The sequence below is a fragment of the Pseudochaenichthys georgianus genome, chromosome 5 (genome assembly GCF_902827115.2).
Source record: "Pseudochaenichthys georgianus chromosome 5, fPseGeo1.2, whole genome shotgun sequence".
NCBI lineage: Eukaryota > Metazoa > Chordata > Actinopteri > Perciformes > Channichthyidae > Pseudochaenichthys > Pseudochaenichthys georgianus.
The window spans coordinates 21,908,186-21,925,142 of NC_047507.1; the positions used below are offsets into that span (position 1 = coordinate 21,908,186).

Sequence of the window (16,957 nt, forward strand, 5' to 3'; positions counted from 1 at the left end):
AATGTATTGCTTTGGTGCAGTTGCATTCTGAAATTGATTTGGCATGTCTCCTCATCATCAGTTGTAAAAAAACCAGCTTATTCTCCTATGTGCAGCTCTTAAAGTTAATATACTTTAGTGGCAAGTCTTAATCTCTGTACTTTAAGCTTTATCAAATGTCATTCGTTTCTGGTGATACAACATGATAGCAGTTTCAGAGATTTAATAAAAGAACCCCATAAATAACAAAATGTTGTAGGCCGCAGTCCAATTGTTATTATTATTGACATGTATATGGAAAAATAAAACAAATTTGATCCCTTGAAATAATTCACAATTTGCTACCTGGTAGTATTATAAAGAATAACATAACTCAATAAAAATAACCCCTTCCTTTAACCGCAACATTCAAATCATAAACACATGAATGCATAAATATTTCAATAATCCAGATTTACAGATATACATGAACCTATCCTGAAATCTTACTTTTTGCCGATTAAGTATACGTAGCCAACTTTTATTTTTGTGTACACTACTTATATCTTGATCCTTATACTTTGTTGCTGTTATTTTCACTAGCCTATGTAGTATAACAAATAACAAATCGTACGGTGTCCTACGGTGTCCTTCATGAAAGGCGCCTAAAAATAAAATGTATTATTATTATTATTATTATTATAATAACTTGTTCTTACTAGGGGATCTAAGTACTTTTCTACCTTTACTGCTACTCCACATTTTAATCGGTGATTGAGCTTGAAGGAAAGACTGAAAAAGTCTGAACAGGCTGTCTGTCAGAAAGTTGCTTTGTCTGGGGCGCACAGTGACCTCTACTGTACAAGATGTGTCAGTTATGACGTATTGGCTGTTTTTACGACGGTGTGCTTACACAATGACAGTTTCCGTCAGCTCGACTCGCTAATCGTGACCGCGTTGAGCGAGACTTTTTTTTCGATTTCAGTTTCAGTTGGGACAACAATTTCAACATTTCAAACTAACGCTCGATGTCGAGTTACATTTTACACACAGAGAGAGAGATTTTTTGAATAAATAGGAGTTGGACTTTGTGTACTTAAACTCTGAACTTCCAGCTCGAGGCCCAGCAGAGAGCTCGAGCGGTAGCTCCGAAAAGTTTGTTGTTGTCACGTGATGCGAGACGAATGTGGCGATAAAAGTTTGTTTAGATAGTAAAACTAGGTGGCGTACTACGTTATTAAAACCTTTTGAACTCCTTTTTTCACCAAAATGCCTCAACCAAAGCATCGAAAGATTGCTGTTATAGGGTACAGGTCTGTAGGTGAGTAAAGCACACGAGCTGGTGAGCAGCTAATGTTAGTAAGCTAGCTAGCTAACAGGCTAACGCTTTGTTTTCCTCTTAATGTGTAATTACACCACACACGCTAGATAACATTCGTCCATGTTATTTGTGCTCCGTGTGTTTACCCAGCAAGTTGATAACAAAACCACACTAACAATTAACATTATCCGATGGTATACCTAAAGCCATCTGTTACTATTTGTAACGTGTTGTGTGAAAACAAAGTTAGCTCAGCCGGTGACATCCTAGTATGGAGACTAGTAGTGGGGGTTGAAGTCTAGCAAGTATGTAATGTCGAGAAATTAAGAAAATCAGCCTCTAACCATACTAGACATAGCAAGTTAACATCAGTCGTTTATATTCTAAAAATATGTTTGTGTCTGATATTGCGCCACACTAATGACTAATCATATTCTGAGTTAACCGTTTATTTATCATGTTTTATCACGGTATTTATAATATGTAAAGAAGACATTACCAACAATGTTGCATCAAAAGCATTCACAAATCTTTATAGCAGTAAAGAAGAGAAATGACCCCACAGATGAACTTAGGATCACACATTTTGATTGCTGTGGTAGCAGAACCGGTTGTGTATCTTAAGAGCACTATCACTTCCCCACTAGTTAATATCTGTTAATTATTTAATAATAATAATACAATTAATTTAGTCTTTATTATCGGGTTGTACACGTAATCTGAGAGTTTTTAATACAATAGTGTTTCCGTACACAAACATGACATATTTCAGAAAGCTACTACACTGACACAGTATTTGTGTCAACAACAACAACAACAACCATGTTATGTTTCTTTGCCCTTCACAGGAAAGTCGTCTCTTACAATACAGTTTGTGGAAGGACAATTTGTTGACTCCTATGACCCCACCATCGAAAACAGTATGTGTCATTAATAGATTGTGCGTCAGATATTGCCACTAAGAAAGTATTGATATATAGGGCTTGATCTAATAAAAAAAAATCTTTGTTAATCCCTCTCCCCAGCCTTTAACAAATTGGTCAACGTGAATGGTCAAGACTTCAATCTTCAGCTGGTTGATACAGCTGGACAAGTAAGTTCTTCATCTACCAACATATCTGACAGAAGCACTTAGCTCTTGTTTTTTTTCCTAATTCTTATGACACTGTCACCCTTTAAAAAAAAATATATATATATATATTTGTTTTTATTTTGTTGATTAAAAAGCTAGACTGGCCTACTGGTAGAACTGTGTTTTCCTCCCTTTTTGTGCAGCAAGCAGGAAAGGGAAAGGCTCAACAACAACAAGAATATTTATTTAGATAAAAAGCTTGATTTTAAATCTGGAAATTATTAATTATATATTTTTACAATACATTTTGATTTTGTACTTGTACAAGGCTTTAGAGTTATTGGAAATGTTTGGACCACACACATCAGAACATTTCATACGCAAATTGGAATCTAATTGTACAAATAGTAAAATATGAATATAAGTAGTGTACCCTAATCTTTATCAGCATCTATGCATAAACACACATTTTAAACGGTATGAATAGAAATGCAAAAAGAGCTTAACCTAAACTGTGTAGTATTCAGATGTGGATGTACAATTTAAAGTGGTAATCCTGTATGTGCGACTCCATTTAGTGATGTGTTGTGTTTGGTAACTTTAATGCCCAATGAGATTATAATACCTTTTTTCCCCTTCTGTCTGTAGGATGAATACTCAATTTTTCACCAATCCCACTCAATGGACATCCATGGGTATGTCCTTGTCTACGCAGTGACTTCCAATAAAAGGTGAGTGGATGTTTCTTTTTCATATCTGTATGAATAGGAACACACTGTTACTAGTCTTAAAACATTCTATATTGTGTCTCACAATTAATGATAGGAATGTGTTCAAACATATACAGAATTAACTTTTGTTGATACTTTATTCCTAGAACAAAAATATTTAAAAGGGTTAAAACTACTATTGTGACAACCCACAGTTTCATCTATTTCAGTGCTGTATTCAAAATCATTGGGTGCCTGTTTGCCCATTTCTTTAAACAAATGTTCATAAGTATATATTTTTTTCTAAAAGTACTTTGATTTCTGTCCCTGCTCAGTTTTGAAGTTGTACAGGTTCTACACGACAAGCTGCTAGACATGGTTGGGAAGATTCAGTAAGTTTAGTTTGATCTTTAAAATACAATGCTTCCAAAATGGTCTTTTTTTATTTTGTAAGTGTTTTTGTTTTCCAACACATTTTTATTTTTTAAAGGGTCCCAACTGTTCTTGTAGGGAACAAAAAAGATCTCCACATGGAAAGGTAATCAAGATTATTGAACATATTTAGAATCTAAACTGCATGATGTTACTGTCATTGAAAATACAATTAATAATACAGTCAGACATTTTTCATGAAAACGGAAGAACTAAAAATGGATTATGTTAACCTAGTACCTGTTTATCCAAATACTAAAGGAATTTTCCGTAATTGAAGTTTACATTTCTATTTTGCCAGGCTTATCAAGCCAGAGGAGGGAAAGAAACTTGCTGATTCCTGGGGAGCTGCATTCATAGAGTCCTCAGCCAAGGAAAATGAGGTAATGACATATTTCCAATTAATCGATGCAGTCCACATACTCCTTCTGACAAAGATTCACAAAATGAATTTCATTTCAATATGTTTCATCACACTGATTACAACATTCTTGCAATGCAGACTGCTGTGGAGGTTTTTAAGCGGATCATTTTGGAGATGGAGAAAGCTGATGGAAATGGACCTCCAGAGGAGAAAAAGTGTGCTGTGATGTGAAAGTGTATCCAGGACATCAGCAAGCTCATTTGCTGAAGACAAGAGGCACAACTTCACCAGCTGGCCAATCGTGACCTCACCGACACCAAGACACTGCAGTGGAACTTTTCTGCTCCATTGTGATGCTTGATTGATTTACATAGCAAGCCAACTGGCCCGACAGTCGATAAAACCATCCCACATATTGTAACCGCAAGGAAAACTTTCTAAGTGCAAGATTAATCTTTGTTTTAGACAAAGAATTACTGACAGTAAATACTTTCTTTAAATACTGAAATGTAATCTTAAACTGGGCATAACATCTATTCAAATGCCCAGAAAGCAAAAACATATTTCCAGACATATTAGTCCCAATTAATTGCATCAAATTCTTTAAGTGTATTATGGCAATTACTTCTAAAGATGATGTTTGAGACATCATTGGCTTATATCTTCTAACTCTTTGATTAGTTGAGTTCATGTAAAGGTAGGGCTGGTAAATAACATTCTTTAAGGACTGGTATTATTTCTGACAGTGATTGAGAGTCACAGTTCACATTGCTTTAAATGTGGTGTTACAATGTCAGTATCTCTTACAAATGGAGTTCCTTAAAGACCCTGGAGGAAATTGAACATAAGAAATAGAACTTGTTTCACAGTTTTTCTCACTGTAATTTTTCAACTTATCTTCAGGTACCTTTCGCCAATGAACTCTTGAACTTTGTCTTCATGATGGAGGAATCTATTTGTATATCTAGAAACTCACATTTTAAGCTCTTCCGCTAAGCATATTAGTCCTCTTCAGTTGTTTATACAGTTTAATGTCTCCTTACTGACTGTAATAAAGATATCATGGGCAACCCTCAAATAATTTAAGTTTAGGTTGGAATAGATTTTTGGTATTTACCAGTTATGGCCTTTTTATACAATATCAATAGAATCTTAGTCATTGGTTTGATACTATTGGTTATTTTCAGTGGTGCAGGTTTGTTCTCCTTTCAATCTTCCAAGTAGATTATATTCTTATAAATGCATTATAATTATGAACATTATTGAGTTGCATTTTTCAAATTACACTTTAACACTGCGTAAGACTATTCGAGTGTCTCAAGGCGACACATTTAGTTCAGTTATCTTTGATCTCATGGTTTTGATATGATGGTTTAAACTGGCTTGATTAAACCAAGCCAGAATGGCATGCAGTCCATTTAATTCACATGTTGGACTTGCATGGTCACTGTTAGATGCTTGATATCCTTAATACGTTTTTTTCCTTAGATTTTGTAGCCTGGCAAAACATGACACAACATGGATTTCCCCCCATAATCCTCATGTTAAACCTGTAGTGGGTAATTGTAAAAAGTGCTTTGCTGAGTAGTTGATTGATAATGATGATTGAATTTAGCTGGTGATGCTGTGTCCTGTGCCTTACAGTTCCTCAAACTCCCTCATCTTCCCTTCATAACTCAAGGTGCTCTTAAAGGGTTAGTTTTTTTTTCCTTCTGTTGACTTGATACCACTGTGCAGGTGGTGTTGTGCACCTGGACACCAATATCCCCTTGTGGGTCAATGTTAATTCAGAAATCTTGCTGTAAACAGTTTTGTATATAAATAAATCTGTTACTCATTTGATGTGTCTTTGAGCTGGATTACAGTAGGGGTCGCCTATTTAGAACTGCGGTCAAGCCAGCCTCCACTTCGGAAAACACGGTCAAGCCAGCCAGCCCGCACGTTGTATTGCGGTGCGTGAACATCCTATGCATTACGGTAGAGGCCTGGAAAAACTGCCTTCAGAATAAAAGCGTTTACTCGGTCAATAACAAATATACCTAAAAAACATACCAAACATATTCATATATACTGGAGCTTAAATTAAGAAATATGTACTATATAATGTGATCAATAATAATTTAAAACAAACTACGTATAACTACCACATTATAACTGAGTGAATGTAAAACTTAAGAAACTACATCAGATGGTCCTGATTCTCTCTAGATGTGGTGTCCTGCTATCACCCTGAAGTGAAATAAGTATTTGATACTGGAGACTTTTTGTTTTAATCTTATCTAAAAACGGAGGGATGATAGCTCATATTCATATATGAGACTTCAAAGGTCTTTTATTTTGAAACTCTATATCAGATTGTCCTGATTCTCTCTGAGTGACTAGATGGGGTGTCCTGCTATCACCCTGGAGTGATATTAGTCTTTGATTGACTTCGAATGACTCTTTGATTATGGACAGTTTCCATTAAATAATAATCAAAATATAGATGGGCAATAGATCTAATTTGAGATTTTAAACAGCATACATTTAAAATTGTGCTTCAGAAAGTCATGTTATTTTAGGAGTGTTGTGAGATGGTGTCAACATCAATTGAAATTAGTCACCCAGTGGAAATAGACATTTTAATAATGAATGTAATGGTCAGATGTCTTCATAACTGTATCCTTAAGTTTTACATTCACTCAGTTATAATGTGGTAGTTATACGTAGTTTGTTTTAAATTATTATTGATCATATTATATAGTTCATATTTCTTAATTTAAGCTCCAGTATATATGAATATGTTTGGTATGTTTTTTTAGGTATATTTGTTATTGACCGAGTAAGCGCTTTTATTTTGAAGGCAGTTTGTCCATGCCTCTACCGTAATGCATAGGATATTCGCGCACCGCAAATACAACGTGGGGCTGTCTTGACTGTGTTTTCCGAAGTGGAGGCTGATTTGACCGCAGTATTATTTTAAGGCATCTAGGTAGGCATACACAGGATTATAGTATGTGGGGTTAATTCATTCATGGTCTTCAGATATTACATGTTGGTGCGATAACACTACATGAACTACGGTAACGAATGCCAGCCATTCAAGTTTCTCGTTGCGTGGTTCTGACTGCAAGATCCCACCGGCTGTAAAGGAACCCGGCTACAGGAAGGAGAAACCGTGAATGGAATATGGAGTGTGTAAGTGTATCTAGCCTACTTAAGCGTGGATAGATTGTACGGTTTTGTAATTAATCCCTTTTCACCTTAGTTATAACCTGACTTTCAGAATTACGCTAATGTTAGCAGCTAAGTAAATTAGCTGTAGTTCTCAATCTAACGTTAGCTCATTTGTTACTAACTTTAGCCAACCGCCAGGAAGAGCAAAAACTATGTTTTACTTTCCCCCGGTATCGTTGTAGAGTTATCAAATAATATAATCAATACATTCACAATAAAACCTTACTAGTGCCACTGAAGTAAAAGCCACAGCCGAATGAAGTCACCTCGACTGGCTCCTTAATGTCAACAGACTAGTAGCTAGCTTGTTGCTAATGCTTAATGCTAATCTTTTAATAATGTTTAAAAGTGGAGTTTATTCCGTTTTACACATAACTTCAACAACGAGGACACTCTCCGTTGGTTTGCCAAAAAGGTTCAGCTTATTTTATAACACTACTGCCAAATTAATCGTTTACACCTGCGGATACAACTATAGCCATGGATCACATTTCTGAAGCAGGTAAAGGGTTGTGCTTAGCTCAAGTTGTTAAACTTATTGATAGCAGGCACAGTAGCTGCAACTAATTAGCTATAATCAGTTTTAATCAACGAGTCAGTGCGTATAATGGGTAATAATGTTGTGAACCAAATGTTAGTGAGACCAGGTCTCACTAACATTTGGTTCACAACATGTTCAGACCTTGATAAATGCACCTTGACAACAACCTAATACATAACGTTAGGTTTGACCCATGGAAGCATACAACATACACATTGTTACCTACACGATCCACTCTACGTTAACCCAGCTGCCCAATTATTAACCCTACTCCAAAGTTAGCTTATAACAACATTATACGTAAACGTAACAATGTTTAGGGTTGCACCTAAGCTCAAATCATAAACCACATGCTTAGCCTAAGTTTTGCTGCACAGTTTTGGATCATTACATTAGCTTAGCTGAGGATTATTTAGCCATATTATGCAGGCTTCTAAATAATTAAAGTTTTCACATTCACTTGTTTGAAGTTCACACAGACAACTGAATGTTAAAGACCTTTATCTCTTTATTTCAGATTCCAGTGGCTATTGATGATCTTGAGGGCAAAAAGGACCCTGTCATAGAAGGTAAACTAATGTAGAAATACATTGATACCAAAGTCAGAAACAGTCATGTTTAAAAACAGCAAATAATTGTCCTGAATTGTCTCTCTCATTCTTTCAGACCCAGAGCACAATGTGTACACCAGGTTTATGAAGTCCCATCGGTGTTATGACCTCGTACCTACCAGCTCCAAACTTGTTGTGTTCGATACATCACTTCAGGTAAAACATAAACTTTAGATTTTATAAATTAAATCTATCTGTCATTGGCTAATGTAGACTGAACTATTTTCTGTAATTATTTCACAGGTGAAGAAAGCCTTTTTTGCTCTTGTTTCTAATGGGGTAAGAGCAGCGCCTCTGTGGGACAGCAAGAAGCAGTGCTTCGTCGGTAAGGACAATTTTCCTTTGGTACACTTTCACTCTGTGTAAGACAACATGAAATAAAGGTTTGACTTGATTCTCTTCATGCATCTCCACAGGTATGTTGACCATCACAGACTTTATTAACATCCTTCATCGCTACTACAAATCTCCATTGGTAAGATTGTGGACACTAAATGGTTACTGACCTAGAATGATATAATGAGGTATAACATTTTACAACTCGAAGATGAATTTGTCAGGCTGTGTTTTATCTAATAGGAATGTGACCTTAGAACTTTTCAAGCTTGTTTGATTCTAGAGCTGCAATTATCAGTTGACTTAATGATTAGTCAGAACAGAAAATTGATCACCAACTACTCTGATAACAGATTCAAGTAATGCATGAAAACATGTCAGAAATGGCTGTTTTTAGGCTCTCAAATGTTGAGATTTCCTGCTCCTCACTTTTTCATTCTAAACGTCTTTGTTTTTTTGGACTGACAAAGCAAGACTTTTATACATCTCCATGGACTTTTCCTAATCTGAGATGGACCTTTTTCCTTGTTGTCTATCATTTTATAGACCAAACAATTAATCTATCAATTTCTAAATGTATCTACAGCTTTATCTACCAAGATCTTTGGTTGCAGCCCTTTCTCAGATCTTGTTGAATAAGTCAACCCTTTCTCTCCTTGTTATCCTTTAGGTCCAGATATACGAGTTGGAAGAACACAAAATTGAAACGTGGCGAGGTGATTTAGTTTAATATGTAATGATATATACTTCTTTAAATTAACTTGTGGAATTTTGAAAGTCTTGACTGTATTTTCTGTTCTTTTTTGTAATAGAGTTGTACCTGCAAGACTCTTTTAAACCCTTGGTTAGCATTTCTCCCAATGCGAGGTGAGTGTATTTTTTTTTTATTCATCTTTTGTTGTACAGAAGTACTTCAATGCATTTACATTTTGTTTTGAGTTCTCTTATCTGGACACACAGATGATGCACACGGAGGCATCTGATAGTTTAGCCTGTGAGAGTCTCTCCTTAAAGTTGCCTGACTCACAGCAGATGTCTTTTACCTCATTCACATCAACGGTGTTTCAGGGCCGGTTCGGAGCTGGAGCTTGAAAAGCACCGGGTTTTCCTGTTCACACCGCAGCTCCGGAATCCGGTTCGTTTCAAGCACCAAAAAAGTGTCCGGTCAGAGCAAAAGCACCACATACGTCACGCTTACGTCGAGGCGGGGGCAGAGACAGATCAACTCCTGAACAACAACAAAAAGCCCGCGTTTTATCCAGTTTGTACACAACGATGGAGAAACGTAACAAGAGTTTCAGTGTTTCTACCATAGACTGTATATTCTTTCACACACACATACGGGTATTGGGCCGAGTGCGACACCGTACTTCCGGTATCTGCCGTTTTACGCGAGGTGCAAGCAGCCGTACACCGTCTAGGTGTTGCTAAGCTTCCTGTACTGAATATCATAGTCTATTGCCTTAATCAATATCTAGTCAACTCTAAAATACCACATATATGCATTGGCATGATAATATTATTGTGACATGTGGGGTATTCACCTGGTGTTTCCAGAAATTAGACGTAGATGCAGCCAAAATCGACGAAGGCCACTGTCGTTTTTCCATACATCTGCAGGCAGTCTGTAAGGGCAATCCGACAACCCACACAGCTCTAGTTTACGCTGGTAACGACCTAAAGCACACCCCTCAAGTCCAGAGATGTAATCCGAAGACATGCAGCGATTTCTTCGGTCATTAATTCAGAAAAAGAACCTAGTGCGCTCTGCCTGGCTACGTTAGCTAGCTGTTTATATTTGCACTTCCAGGATATTTGCACCTCCAGGAAAATGGCGTATTTATATAAATGTATATGGCGCATGTTGCATTGTGGGTAGCTCGTGACGTCACTGTGTGTGAAAGATATTAAGGTTTCTGCTCATGGTGAAGCAACGTGTCTGCGTGTTAAGGTGGAACCTGAGCATTCACGTTGATCACCTCATTATAAATCTATAAAACTATAAATATTAAACCTTACTTCACGTGTTCATTTGAGAACAGCTGTTACATACCTGGGTGAAGGTTACAGTTAATTTAAATGAAAGATACAACGTTACTCCACACTCATGGTTCAGTCCACCTTAAGAAATAAGACCGACCTCGGAAGCAGTTGTGTTTTAAAAAAACCTTTATTGACACGAGTACACTTTTTTATAAGAATATAACTAAACCACAGAAATGACTCCGGAAAAGCTGCAGATAGAGCCATAAGAAATGAATGCAACTGATTTCATCCGCGCGGTTTGGCTTTATGAAGCAAGCACGCAAACGTTTACGTCGTGACGCAAACGATGACGCAACGACGCATTACCAGCAGATTACCAGTCGGACTCTGGGCGGTGTGAAAAGAGCCAGAGCTAAACCGAAGAACTGGTTCTGAACCTGAAAAGCTCTAGCACGGACCTTGAACCGGAGTTGCGTTGGTGTGAATGAGGTATTTGAGATTGTACAAATGTAGCTGTCTGACATTTTCCTTCACGACTTTTTGGTTTGGCCAAGGTCTCTGTTTATAAAGGCAGAGTTCAAACACTACCTGACAATAAGATGAGGCTACAAGCAGCTTTTCTACAATTGTGTGATTGATAGTAGAATTCATATTAAATTCATGAAGTAATCAATATCTCCAATAGTTTCAAAGTTTTCTAAATCTAAATAAAGATGCTGGGAGATTTGAAGTTCTGTTAGTATTTCACTTGTAAAGATTACTTTTCTCACTATTTTACCAATAATTGAAAAGCTAACATTATTTGCTATTCTTTAGATTGTTTTCCTTTCACTTTTTTCATCTTACAACATGCTTTGTCCAAAACACCTTGATTGACTTAGTCCTCTTTAATCTTCTCTGTGTCTCAGTTTGTATGATGCAGTATCATCCCTGCTGAAGAATAAGATCCACAGACTGCCTGTCATCGACCCCCTGACCGGGAACACACTCTATATTCTCACTCACAAGAGGATTCTCAAGTTCCTGAAGCTTTTTGTAAGTTATCTCTATACGCTCCGTACCAGTACTGCAGTGAATATAGGGGTGCAACAACTAATCGATTAAAATCGATGACCAAATTAGTTGCCAACTAATTCAGTCGTCGATTCGTTGGTGACGTCATCACGTGTGTTTTACGCCCCGTTAAGGTCCAACGTTATCGGTCTTTTTATCGGTACTGGAAACATTTCAAAATATGTCATGTATTATTGCTACAAAAACATTATATAGCAGTCTTAGTGTTTTATTGTTAGATCTCGTTTCTAACATGCAAAAAGACAAAAAAATGCGTCTATGTTCGGTGTATTTTCTATCTTTCCAATCCAGACGAGATCTCTCCCCCGTCTGTGTGCGAGGGGGCGGGGCAGTTTACACACGCGGCTGCTAAATGCAGCAACACACACGGAGGAGATGGCGGAGAGAAGCTCTCCAAGGTGTGGTTAAATGTTACCCGTCTCGATGTGGACAATGCTCCTTGCCAAGAGTGTTTAGCATGTAAGGGCGGTAACACGAGCAATTTGTCTAAACATTTAGCAAAAGTGCACCACATCCAGACGGAGGAATGCACCGGGTTCCACTGTCTTTCTAGTAGCTCTGTAGCTCCATCCACGAGTAACTTTTCCACGTCAGGTGTTATGTATGCTAGCAGCACCACACGGAGCTAACTACATTATACAAACATGGGTTAATGATTAGAGGTAACAGAGTTACTCTTTATTTTGTTAAAGTTTCAGCTATTCTGTTTACAGTTCTGTCATCAGATTATTTAATACGATTTGTTAAAACATTGTTGTTTCTTCTGATGAGAAATATTATTTATTTAATTTAAATAAAAAGCAATGTTAATTTTGTTTAGTTAATTTAATAATATATGTATTTTTGAATCAAGTATTCATCTTTATTGTCTTCATTGTTAGTTTCCACATGCCTAAAACAACCTCAAGCTAAATCTAAAAGTTGATGGCTAAATCAGAGCGTTTGAGAAATTGTGCAAGGCATACAGTAATAGTCGATTAATCGTTTCATTAATCGATTTTCAAATTAGTCGTTTGTTGCAGCCCTAATTGAATACATTCAATATAATGGCAGATGATGAGTATAGAGTAAAGACTATTTGCTACAGTTAAGGAAAAAGTTATAATTCTAACAATATTTACATAGACATCCAATCTCCCTCAGTTTTGATAAAGCGTGCACAATCTCTTGTTATTGTTTCCAGATATCAGAGATGCCAAAACCCTCTTTCCTGGGACAAACCTTAGAGGACCTGAACATCGGAACGTTCAAAAACATAGCAGTGGTCCGCACAGACACACCGCTGTACACGGCGCTGGGTATGTTTGTTGAACAGCGAGTGTCAGCGCTCCCCGTCGTGGATGACAAAGGTATGACGGCAGTTTGTAATGACACCCTGGTTGATTTTGCATCAATGACAAAGACCTCTTTAATTGTGTTTGTTTGTTTGTGAACTAATATGGTGCTTCTCATGCAGGTCATGTGGTGGATATATACTCAAAATTTGATGTTATAGTAAGTTGTTATTAATCTTTTATCATGTTTTTATTTTACATGCACAAAGATGCTTGTATAATTTCCAAATGCCCAGATTAACACATACAAATGTTTGCTTGATTTGCCCAACAGTACAAAATGTTCAGTTTACAAATTAATTTTAGCAATATTTCATATAGTATTTTAGAGGATTTCTTCATATTACTCCGGCTTACTTGAGATGTGAATATATATATATATATATATATATACAAGGATTTTGAAATGCGAGACTAAAATTGCCACTGTATTTCTTTCAAACTGTTTTGTGAAACGTAACATATTTAACCTAAAGACCTGTGTTGCTGCAGAATCTGGCTGCAGAGAAGACGTACAACAACCTGGACCTGACGGTGACAAAAGCCTTGCAGCACCGTTCTCAGTACTTTGAAGGAGTGCTGACCTGCAACAGGCACGAGACCCTGGAGGCCATCATCAACAGACTTGTGGAGGCCGAGGTGAGCGTTGGATTTCATCATGTGTCACAGAGTAGCCTTGTGGCTGATGGCCCTGTTGCTTTTTGCTATAACTGTCCAGAGTTTAAATGCCCTGTGATAAACCGTGTCCGAAATGTTCCTCCATTTGTTTTAAAAGGAAAGTACTAAGTGGGAGACTAAACACATGTGAAAGTACCTTTGGCTACAAGTAGCTTTTCTCTGATTTTGCATTAAATAGAAACTCAAACAAAACACTTGACACTTTGTTATCAACACAACTACTGACACCTGGCATGTCCTCTATCAGTTTCTGTATAAATTCTTCTGGCCATTGTAGAAATACAGTTTTCCAGAGGTGAGAGTGACGTTGATTGTGGTGTTTCCCTCAGGTGCACAGACTGGTGGTGGTGGACGAGCAGGAAGTAGTGAAGGGAATAGTCTCCCTTTCAGATATTCTCCAGGCATTAGTCCTAACCGATGGGGAAGAGTGTAAGTACAGTACAGTTGTGTAGCTTTCTTAAGATTTCTTTGAATAGACTCATTTTAAGTAAAAGCAACAGCATAATATAAATACACACAATAAAAAGAAGTAATCATTCACATGTTTCCTGAATATATAAATGTTACTATCAAATCTCACAGTTTATTGGCCAACTTACACAGTATATACTTTCTCTGATTCATCTCTGTAGGATTGTACAGTTTAATTTTCCTTTACAGAAAAGTTACAACACATTTTTTGTGTATACTTTTAATTTAGTTTTTTAGAAAAAATATGGAAATCATGTCAGACAAAAGATAATTGGAATCGGCCAAGAAAATTGCATTCTGTGATATCTACTAAATGTGTTTATGATGAACTAAGTAATGATTTTTATTTTCTGTCCACAGGCACAGCTTGAGGATGTTTCTGAAACAAGAAAGGCTACACAATTTTAAGAGAAGGTCAGAGCAAATGGAGAGAGAACAGGCATGTGTATCTCCTGTACCCAGACTTCCTATATTAACACGTGAATATATCGCCTTCTCTGCTAAAATATAAAGCTTTAGCAACACAGCAAAATAAAATGGTAGTAGCATAAGACATACAGAAGCTCAAATTCCAAGCAAGGAGAGATGTGAAGACTTCTGGATGAGGAGCCGTCTTCTCTGAGCAGGCATCATTCCCACCGCTGTGCTCCATGATCTTAGGCCAGTCATTATGGCTCTTATCACAAATTCCTTCACATCAGTTTAAATTATATAATCGGTCACTAGCTAAATAAAAACGGATTTACCTGTCATGCCTTTTGATGGCATAATTACATTTCTTTAATACAGCTGGAATATGAATGCACAAAAGCCTATGTCAAAGACTTTTAAACACTGTTTATTTTTCAGATTAATATTTGGTGTGCATTGTTGTTCTGGGAAGTTCCAACATTAGCCTGTGTCCTGTACTTTGTACATAAATGATTTGTTTTTTCTTGACAAAATGATCTTGTTTTTCCAATTGGTTTTATTATTTAGACGTGGTTGGAGGATTCCAAAAATGTTACCTGGAAAAATCTAAAACTTAATTTTGAAGGTTATATGGTTGCAGAAGTATTTATCTGTATGTGTGTCTCTTATACTCTAGCTTAATGCTACACTTTGTTTAGCTCAATTAATCATACAAACTCTAGACTCTGAAGGAGACGGCTAGTCGTCTGCACTGGTCATTTGTGATGGAATATGATTTCACAGGTAAAACGAAAAAGCCCCGGTCACGGTCTGACTACATTTTAAATAAGCCAGGAATTGTTTAAACAATTAAATCAATTGATTACATGTTAAAGGTGTGAAGAATATAAGGACTCTGGATCAAATTAGTTGTGAAGCCAGACAACAATGTAGCTGAGAGAATGGATCTTTTTTGTTTTATCTATAAAATGTCAGAAAACTCAGTTTCTCTATGTCCAAGGTGATGTCTTTAGATGTCATGTTTTGTCGGTTCAAACCCCAAAATAATCAATTTCACATGATCCACAAACAGAGAGAAGCAGGAAATGTCCATATTGAAGAGGCTGAAAAAGCCTTTCTATAATGACTAATCCATTATTCAAAACAGACTCGCCTACTCATCGTTACAACTCTAGCCTTAGAAGAGTTTAATAATATGAGGCTGTCAAGAGAAGGTCATTGGTGCGATTCAGAACAGTATCAATGAATCCTGGAGGAGATGACCGTTAAATGCTCTGGATATTTATGGATTCTGTGTTTTGCCATTTTGTCTGTTTTTCATGTGTGACAACATGTTTAGTGGATTGTATATTTGACTTTAGAAAGACATTTTTTCTCTGCCCGTTTTGTTAATCACACTTTGGGTTTTTGGCATTATTATCGTTAAATGGACTTAACTATTGCTACAAATGAGCTTTAGTTTTTAGAAGTTTGGTCCAGCTAAAAACAAATGGTCAAATGAACATGTCTGTGGCATTGATTGCTTTATGATTTCTACCTTTTTAGTGTGTTCTGTTTGTGTCAGTCACAGTCAGTGGTGATGTGTGATGTCTGCTGCGTTCAGTTAAACATTTCATGTTAATTGTATTTAGGGGACTTTATCAAAATCACTCAATACCAGCATTTCCCTTTTCCATTTTCAAAAGAGGATGGGCCAGGAACCTGTCACACTTCCTGTTTCTACATATGTAAATTGTAAACGCACAGTTATGCAGTGATATGCATTGAGATTAACATTGGAAGGTTGAGCAATAAAAGGTTATTAAAGAGATTGTTTTAAATTGGTATTATTGTTAAATGTTTTATATTACCAGATATAACCTTAATCTAAAGATGTAACCAGGTAGCTGATGTGAAATTGATTCACACCGCAACATTAAACTGTTCGGTGAACCAGCATTAAGTCATTTGTCCAGTTTTAGATAGTGGAAAAAAGCACATAACAAAATGACATCATCACCTCCATATGGCAACCTTTTTAAATACAAATTTGAGGTTTGTACTTTATTATATGAGTTGGTCATCGAGATATTGACCCATGTGATTTGGACTTGAGTCGGCTAAATGTACTGTTTTGATGATTATTTTTTTTACAGAAAATAAATGACATGACACTAAATACTTGTGACTTGAATGGAGACATTATGACTTGAGTTACTTGTCTGAGATACTTTTATATTTTCAGATTGAATATTAGATACAGAGCAATACAAGTGTGTGTAACTTTAACCAGTATCTGACCGCACACATGTAATGGCGTTGTGATTGGAATCAGTATTTATTTAAGTGATAGGATGTTACGCAATTAATGCTGACTGAAGTTATTATTGTTTGTTTAAAATGAAAAATTGTCATTTATGTCATCATGTTATACATTTCATACAAATATAATTCCTAGTCATA

At 36.5% G+C, this 16,957-nt stretch overlaps 2 protein-coding genes across 2 annotated transcripts; both read left to right on the forward strand.

Moving 5' to 3' along the window:
- Positions 1–859: 859 nt before the first annotated feature.
- On the forward strand, positions 860–5,697 carry rhebl1 (Ras homolog, mTORC1 binding like 1). Its single transcript, XM_034083201.2, has 8 exons — positions 860–1,279; positions 2,128–2,199; positions 2,305–2,372; positions 3,000–3,082; positions 3,397–3,453; positions 3,552–3,599; positions 3,795–3,876; positions 3,996–5,697. Exons 1-8 carry the CDS (start codon positions 1,228–1,230, stop codon positions 4,086–4,088), a joined length of 555 nt encoding a protein of 184 aa, XP_033939092.1. The 5' UTR covers positions 860–1,227; the 3' UTR covers positions 4,089–5,697.
- A 1,049-nt stretch (positions 5,698–6,746) lies between these two features.
- prkag1 (protein kinase, AMP-activated, gamma 1 non-catalytic subunit) lies at positions 6,747–16,673 on the forward strand. Its single transcript, XM_034082586.1, has 13 exons — positions 6,747–7,034; positions 8,132–8,183; positions 8,281–8,381; positions 8,469–8,550; positions 8,642–8,700; positions 9,232–9,277; positions 9,374–9,428; positions 11,456–11,582; positions 12,805–12,970; positions 13,078–13,115; positions 13,448–13,594; positions 13,963–14,062; positions 14,465–16,673. Exons 1-13 carry the CDS (start codon positions 7,026–7,028, stop codon positions 14,473–14,475), a joined length of 993 nt encoding a protein of 330 aa, XP_033938477.1. The 5' UTR covers positions 6,747–7,025; the 3' UTR covers positions 14,476–16,673.
- Positions 16,674–16,957: the final 284 nt, after the last annotated feature.

Excerpts from the sequence above, each read along its gene's own strand:
- rhebl1 (XM_034083201.2), top strand. The coding sequence starts at position 1,228 with ATGCCTCAACCAAAGCATCGAAAGATTGCTGTTATAGGGTACAGGTCT. Across the intron at positions 1,280-2,127 it reads TATAGGGTACAGGTCTGTAG|GAAAGTCGTCTCTTACAATA; the intron begins GTGAGTAAAGCA and ends TGCCCTTCACAG. Across the intron at positions 3,454-3,551 it reads GACATGGTTGGGAAGATTCA|GGTCCCAACTGTTCTTGTAG; the intron begins GTAAGTTTAGTT and ends TATTTTTTAAAG.
- prkag1 (XM_034082586.1), top strand. Across the intron at positions 8,184-8,280 it reads AAAGGACCCTGTCATAGAAG|ACCCAGAGCACAATGTGTAC; the intron begins GTAAACTAATGT and ends TCATTCTTTCAG. Across the intron at positions 11,583-12,804 it reads TCAAGTTCCTGAAGCTTTTT|ATATCAGAGATGCCAAAACC; the intron begins GTAAGTTATCTC and ends TATTGTTTCCAG.